Genomic DNA, 8,507 nt, shown 5'->3' on the forward strand with positions numbered 1-8,507 from the left:
TGTGGGGTGTGTTCTTAGGTTGGCTATAAGTAATTAATCATAGAGGTTAGGATGGACATAAAGTATTTTTTTTCTTTATGTTTCCTTTTGCTTTATTTTCTTTCATATTTTGTATAAAGCTAAATGAGTTATTTGATTTTCTTGTTTAATGATTTTAGACATTTTGTCGCCTCCCCCTTTTATTTATGGATAGTCTTGATTATATGTACACTAAGCATGACTAAATTGCATAATCACTTAATAATAATGAGGGTTAGTCATCATTCTAAAAAAACAATCATTATATGTCACACTTGTTAGTTGTTAGTATTTGTTAATAATTATTATCAACATAAATTATAATATTCTACAAGAGTGATCTTATCATGATTACTTGCTAGGAAACATTGAAGAAGTCCATGCATGACTTATTGTCATTTTCCAAATGCAAATGAACTTCCAAGAAGTTTACTCTAATAAGTCATGACAAAAGAAAAATGTGGTCACTCTTCCACTTGCAACTCCACAATATTGTGGTTCTCAAAATATTCCACTTGCTTTTAATTTATTTGTCACTCTTTAATTTATTGGGAAATTTCATACCACTCATTGATTCAAGTTTTGATCCTAATGTATAGGTATACAAGGTAGTGTAACAATCAGCAGCGGAATTAGAAATTTTATTAAGGAAGACTAAAATATAGATAGATAAACACACGAAGAATTAATCAAGAGGATTCAACATAATTGTACATATACATTTAAAACAAAATAGATTCCGTGAAATTCTTTTTCTCTATTTACATATATCATATAACATTTCAACGTATCTTTGGACAAGAGTAGCTCTACCAATGGTCACATATTTTCCCCGTCTACATAAATAGTAGTATAACATTTTAATATACCTTTGTACAAGAGTAGCTCCACCACTAATCATATTTATTTCCTAAGATATACTTGAAGGAGAAGTTTGCACAACAAAATGAAACTATATTTCACCATATGAATGACTAGAATTGAAAGACAAGTTGGATACAAAATGTACATTGAATAGGTAAGTTGATAAAATGTAGTTATACAAACTAATTAGTGTTTAAATTAACCAAGAGTCATAAGTACACATAATAGGAATAGTTATCAATGTATATTGGTCGGTCAATTAGTTTACCAACATGATCAAAATATACGCTATATATTATGTATATGTTGTGTATAAGTATGCATAATGTATGTATATTTAGTATAAAATATATATTTACTTACACACTGTACATATCTTGTGGTATTTTTCTTTTGTTTTCTTAGAGATGTTCTATTCTCTATTGTCGAACCACGGTGATTAACTTACCTTCTAGCCGTTTGAATAGACTTATTTTGTAAATTTATGATCGAATGATTCAGATCCGTAATTATCTCTTCTACTATATGTTAGACATTAAAAAGTTCTCTATTTAAGTTTGAGCATATATATATATATATATATATATACAAATTGCAGGAGATGATGAAGATGTTGAAAAGACACTAGCAATTACAATTGGGCTCATAGCTGGTGTGGCAGTCCTCATTGTATTCCTTTCTGTTCTAAATAAGCTTTGTGAAAATAAAGGTTAGTCTCTTCTTTTTAGGTTAGTAGCCTCATCTTTATATCTTGATCATGCTCATCTACTTTAATACTTCATGCCACTTGTTAAAAGGTATATAATGAGTCAATATAACAACAATAATTGTTATGCCTCAATTCCTTATAAATTAAGTTAAAGTCGGTTATATAAAAAATAATCATCATTTCATCAGCGATGAAATCAGAATTTTAACTAAGAGGTTGTGTAATAGCTAGTAAAGAAGAACCTTATCTATTAATTAATTTTATACAAGTTATACGACGTTTGCTAGCTAGTTGGCAAAATAAGTTGTTTATGTATAAGATGAATATGATGTTTGGTTGATAATTTAGACATCAGCATAATTAATACTTGTATAAGTTATGAGGGAATTCGTGCATTATCTTATGCAAGATAGAAGATGGAATAATATATATATATATATATATATATGTGTGTGTGTGTATAACTGATACTTACATTACTAATACCTACATAATTCTAACCAACAATCAAACGATTCCACATATTTTCAAAACATAAAAAAGTAAACATACGAATAAGTCAGAATATGAATCCGAGGATTCAACATCTAATATCTACTTTTATATATACTTCATGCCACTTGTTAAAAGGTATTATAATGAGTCAATGAACTTTATAATTGATCCTCTTTAATTTGAATTTTGCAGGTGGTAAATAAATAAAGGCATGCACATCTTGGTCCTTGTGAATAACTTTCTTTTCCATTGCTTCTCACTTGGGTAATTAAATTGCTCTTTTTTTTTGTTGGTGCTCTTAATTAGCTTTTGTAAATTAGTTCCCATTTTGTTTTCAAGTTTCCCCTCCTATATCTTCAAAAACAATTAGCTAAAAGGTGATTGGCCTCATCTTGCAATAATAGTAGCTATTGGCAATGGCCTCTATATACTCTTTTGTAAAAGTGCTCACTTTATGCTAAAGATAAATGTGGAGTTGGTGCACCTTTTGTTGTGAATTACGCAATTTGTTAAACCCTCCTTTTCATGTAAGCAACACTTTATATTCAATTATAGTATTCTTTACTTTTTACTTTTATTCCGTGCTCGATATTCATATTTGGATCACATTAAATTTGAGTTCGCATATATTACAGGTTCATTTCAAGAGGCGACGCTTCTAACAATTTTATTTTTAATTCCAAAGGACTTGAACCTGAGAAAGTGCATTCCTATTTCAAAATCTTAAACTTTATTATTCAAGAACAATTTCATTTCCCTTTGTGAAACAACTAAGGCAAGAGTTCATCGTCCAACACTTCACAACCTATAAAATTCAAATTTTGAATTCATGACTATAATTAAGTTTATTATTTTGCTATGATATACTTTAAAAGGTTAAATTTATGCATGAAAAATAATTGGTTAATGAATTAACTAATACCTCTTGTGGATAAAACCTACTCAAAAAAAATTCCAAAAGATATTTATCATAACGATTGACAATGATTTGGGACAACATTATATTCTGTCTAAAGCTAATCTAATTACTATAAATAAAAAATACGAAGAAGGATACTCAAATGGATGTCTGTTTTAATTTAAGGGATAAGGGTTTGAAAAATATCTCAACTTTGGTCGGATTTGTTGTTGTGATACTAAACTTTCATAAAGACCTATTACCTCCCTAAACTATTTAGTACCGTATTTTTTATCCCCTGAACTATTTAATAGTGTATTTTAAAGGTATATATGTGCCCACGTGGACACATTAATATTTATAATTTTGCATTATTTTTTATGTCCACGTGGGCAAATATATATGTTTAAAATACGGTATTAAATAGTCTAGGGAGGTAATAGCTAGGTCCTCATGAAAGTTTAGTATCGCAACAACAAATCCGACCAAAGTTGGGATATTTTTCAAACCCTTATCCCTTAATTTAATGATAAAGATAATAACAATACTAATTTTTTTTTTTTAATGGGGGACACTTAATAATCAGTAATCAGATTGCAATATCAATGCTGTTTGGAATATTTTAAGCCCTGAGTCATAAGGATTAGGTAGAATGATGATACAATTGATCTATTCGAATCTTTTAATGATCCTACCTTTTCTTTTCTTTTTTTAAGTATTTCCATTGTGCTAAATAAAGTGTTTAAGTTTGATAATGATGGGAGTTATATAATTGGGAAATTGAGTTGTGAATTTTTCACTTAATTATTGTGATTTTGTGGGTAGAGGGCGGAGGGCGGAGCTAAATAAGAGTTCAGGTGTTCGGACAAACTCAATAATTTTTATGTAAATCTTGCAATTTTCATAAGTTCAGCTTATAAATTTCAAAATATTTTCTCAATGATTCAATAAAACTATAGTTAATTTTACTATAATAAATGAAATAATAAAGGATTACAAATTAACAAATGATTAAATTTATTTATTTATTTTTATACAAAGAAAACAACGTGGAATTTTCTTATAGTTTGAATCTAACGAACGAAACAACAATAACTAAATCAAGAAATATGCATTACATTTAATTTTTAATTATTAACTTAACTTAATGTTAATTTTTATTAAAAATCAATTCAAAACGGTCCATGAACAACCCTTGTGACAAGCAACATTACTATTTACATGTGATGAAGGAGAGAAAATTTTAGAGATAACAAACATAATAGACATAATAAGGTTCTATATAGCTATAGTTTTGATAATTGCGCTTCATAGTTATAGTTTTGTTTGCTATGGAAGTTGTGGTTTGTATATTTCTACCGTTCATACAAGTATATATAAATTTTGTATTTATACATTTAAAAAAATTTCAGAGCTCTGTTTGTATATTTCTCTTGCCAATATACAAACATGATAATTTATTGTGAATTTTTCATAAATCGTATACAAATATAGGGTAAGCATATACAAAATTCTGGATTTATACAAACATGAACTCAATTATACAAATTCTGGATTTATACAAATCAGGTGAATAGTAAGAATAGGAGAAACTCTAGCCGCGAATAATAATTTTCTTAAATTGTAGCTATAGTACCTAATATAAGCTAAATATTTGTTATTCTACATAATCTTCCCGACGAAGAGAGAAGAAAAAGTGAAGTTAAATGGGCCATATATTTGGACTCCTTTTTGAGGAATCTCTAGTCTTTTCGAAATCTTGGGCCTCCTTTACACCTACTTAGTTTTCAGTGTGCTAAGTGAATAAATCCTTGGGCCTCCTTTAGAGCTATCTTTTGTGTTCACTTTTTTGAATATTCATAAGTTTACCCGTTTTGGGAATAACTTCAAACGTACGTGACTAAAGTTATAAATTCATTATTACGTATTTGGATAGAGTGTGCGTGGCGGAGGATGGGGTTGTGGATGGACCTATTGTAACTATATAGCCTTTTTTTTTATTTATATCTGATTTCAGTTCGGCTTCCATCTATCGATAGGATTGAGAGAGATGGTGGTTGGTTGATTGTGAGGGTGGGCAAGAGATAATACGACTTATTTTATCTGATTTCATCAAGGAAGTCATTTTTTTGTTTAATTTGAAGCTTGTTTCCAAAAAAGAAAAATTAAGAGTTTTGATCAAACGTAGACCAAAAAATAAAAATAAGATTGAATTCTTGCATGTATGATTAAGCTTTGAAAATGAAAAGCATAAAGGTCATTGACCCTGACACGAGTGCTGCAATAAAAAAAAACAGAAAAACTTTGATTCAATATCAATTGTTCACACGTGGAATTAAAAGGGCCTTCAGGTGTTAATACCCAATCAAATTGGGCCACAAAGGGCCAAAAATTATAAGGCATTAAGTACAATTTGAAATGCTTTTGGTACCACTTTTTAGTGTTGTGTTAGTCCACCACAACTCCCACTTCTAAATAAAAAAAAAAGTAAAGTAATAATATCTAATATCTTAGTGAGAGTTTTTAAAATATATTTTTTATATATTATCATGTTACTTAAATAATATTTATAGATAAGTCTTCTTAAAATGTAGAATCTAATAATGAAAATAAAACAAGTTATGTGTTATTCAATAGTAACAATTTGAATAGGAACAACCCAAAATTCAAATATCAAAATAAAATATGCAAATAAATTTAGGATACTGCTTATAACTTTAGTCAATAATTTATAAATTAGGCACTAAAATGAAATAGGGACAGTATTATTAACATTTTGAACATAGTCAATTTTTAACATTTTTTTTTTAATATGTTAAAAATAATAAATATAAATAAAAGATTATTCTTGAAAAAATAAATAATTAAAAAATAAACAAAAACATATATTTAAAATATTTATCTAGTATGACTTAAATGGGAGACCTGAAATTGCCACTCCGCCCATAAGCAACACGTTATAACAAACTGATATTCTCAGCACAATATTGTAATTTGTAAATGTTATCTTCACTGCCTTTTTACATTTTTTTTTAATGAAATATTATTTTTAAAAAGTTTTTAGTTTTTGTACTTTTCATTGATACTTAAAAAATTATAACATCATCATTTGTAGTTTTAAGAGCTATACTTTCTTTGAAAACAAATATTATTGATAAAAAAAAAAAAAAATTCAAAAAAAATTATATTTCAAAAAATTCCATTTGTTTTTTTTAAGAAGCAAAATTTTTTAGCTTCTTCCCAACAATAAAAAAAAATATTTTTTCTTCCAATTAAAGTTGTTTTACTGATTGGCTAAACACCTTGATTTTTCAAAAAAAAAAAAAAATCTCAAAATAATTATTATTTCAAGAATTCAAAATAAAAATTCAAGTTAAAACAACTCCTAACAAATGTATCGTACCCAAGTAAACTCAAATTGAAAACTCTAAATAAAAATAAAGAAATACTCACTTTTGATATATTTCATTTCTTCGAGAGTCAAATAATTTAATTATAAAAGATAATTGACCATTTAAAATTTATAGATTTATTTAAATTTCGAAATTCTAAATAAAATAAGTAATAGTAGTAGTTAACACTATAAAAAATTAAAAAGTCTTTGTTTCGTAATTGTACGTCTATACTCATAATAACTTTCTAGACATGGAATTTGATCTTCTTCTTCTTTCTCCCATGGAAGCCATTGCAGCACTGTTAACCCTTGCCTTCATCTTCTACTTCTTCTTATCGACAAAAAAATCTTCAAAACCACCATTACCACCGGAAATCGCTGGAGGATGGCCGGTAATCGGCCATCTTTTCTACTTCGACAACGACGGCGACGATCGTCCGTTAGCTCGGAAACTCTCAGATTTAGCCGATAAGTATGGCCCTGTTTTCACTTTCCGGCTCGGACTTCCCCGTGTGCTAGTAATCAGCAGCTCCGACGCCGTTAAGGACTGTTACTCGAAAAACGACGCCGTATTCGCGAATCGTCCAGCTTGTCTCTACGGCGAATACCTTGGGTACAATAACGCCATGCTTTTTCTAGCTAATTACGGACCGTACTGGAGAAACATACGTAAATTAGTCATCCAGGAAGTTCTATCCAACACTCGTCTCGAGAAATTGAAACAGATCAAGCTCTGTAAAATCCGAAACAACATCAAAAATCTTCATTCTCGAATTCAAAATACTGAAGAGAAATCAGTAGTAAACCTAACCGATTGGTTAGAGGAATTGAATTTTGGGCTAATTGTACAGATGATAGCAGGGAAGAATTATGAATCTGGAGGAGACGGAGAAATGGAGAGGTTTAAGGAAGCTTTTAGGAAATTTCTGGTTCTGTCAATGGAGTTTGTGTTGTGGGATGCGTTTCCGATCCCGTTATTCAAATGGATAGATTTTCAAGGGCATGTAAAGTTGATGAAGAAGACGTTTAAGGATATCGATTCGATTTTTCAGAGATGGTTAGACGAGCATGTGAAGACGAGAGAAACGTCGTTAATGGAGGTTAATGGAGGTGGTAATGAAAGAGATTTCATTGACGTGATGCTTTCGAAGATGAGCAATGAACATCTCCATGAAGGTTACTCTCGTGATACCGTTATCAAAGCAACAGTTTTTGTAAGTTCATTTCTCCTTAGTCATTTACTCTATTTAAATTTATGTTACGTTGTTTGACTTATAATTTGTTTAGGGCCGTTCGCACATTTTGGTAACTTGATTTGCATGCATCATTATCACTCTTGGTATAAAAAATTAATACTAATATTTCTTAATTTGACTCGACACAATGTAATTTTAAGGAAAGAGCTGAAAAAATGTATACTTTTAATAGCCAATCAAAGTCCAATTAAAATTTTCCATCCGCATAACGGGTGGATATTTTACGGTTATTTCTAATTTAGATAATGTGTTGATGGTAAAGTTTAGCTACTTTGTTTCCAGCTCAAGACAAAAATTTATATATATATACTTTTAATAGCCAATCAAAGTCCAATTAAAATTTTCCATACAAATAACGGCTGGATATTTTACGATTATTTCTAATTTAGATAATGTGTTGATGGTAAAGTTTAGCTACTTTGTTTCCAGCTCAAGACAAAAAATTTAATGTTCCATATATATATATAAAATATAATATGTTTTCAATTTAATTTGTTTTTTTGAAAGTTTGAAATCGAAGTATCTAATTAGGGGTGTGTTTGGTATGATTTTCCAATTTTCTCATGTTTGGTTAGGTTAAATGTTTTGGAAAATGTTTTCCAAATCAACTCATTTTCCTCAAATTTAAGGAAAATGACTTCCCTTCAAAACTTAAGGAAAACATTTTCTAAAACTCTCTTCCAACTTCAAACTACAATTACTTTTTTGTTGAAAAAATCAATTTATTTTGTTCCTACCCTCAAATCAGCCCCCCAACACCCCTCGCCCCTGCCAATTTATTTTTTTTAAGTTTATTTTTTAAAAATATTTTCAACTTCAAAATTTCATTTTTTCACCCTATCCTTGACCCCCACCCACCCACCTCCTACCCAG

General features: G+C 29.2%; 2 protein-coding genes across 2 annotated transcripts in view; both read left to right on the plus strand.

The window, feature by feature from the left end:
- LOC102581219 (cysteine-rich repeat secretory protein 12-like) overlaps positions 1–2,655 on the plus strand; it is a 4,891-nt gene extending 2,236 nt beyond the window's left edge. The window contains exons 2-3 of the mRNA XM_006355006.2: positions 1,481–1,591; positions 2,279–2,655. Of these exons, the coding sequence (XP_006355068.1) occupies positions 1,481–1,591; positions 2,279–2,289 (122 nt within the window). The 3' untranslated portion in view covers positions 2,290–2,655. The remainder of the gene's footprint in view (positions 1–1,480; positions 1,592–2,278) is intronic.
- Positions 2,656–6,601: 3,946 nt separating this feature from the next.
- Positions 6,602–8,507, plus strand: part of LOC102582216 (cytochrome P450 82C4-like) — a 5,294-nt gene continuing 3,388 nt past the window's right edge. Inside the window, exon 1 of the mRNA XM_015312170.1 lies at positions 6,602–7,592. Within this exon, the coding sequence (XP_015167656.1) occupies positions 6,630–7,592 (963 nt within the window). The 5' untranslated portion in view covers positions 6,602–6,629. The remainder of the gene's footprint in view (positions 7,593–8,507) is intronic.

Source organism: Solanum tuberosum, unplaced genomic scaffold (genome assembly GCF_000226075.1).
Source record: "Solanum tuberosum cultivar DM 1-3 516 R44 unplaced genomic scaffold, SolTub_3.0 scf00189, whole genome shotgun sequence".
Classification (NCBI taxonomy): domain Eukaryota; kingdom Viridiplantae; phylum Streptophyta; class Magnoliopsida; order Solanales; family Solanaceae; genus Solanum; species Solanum tuberosum.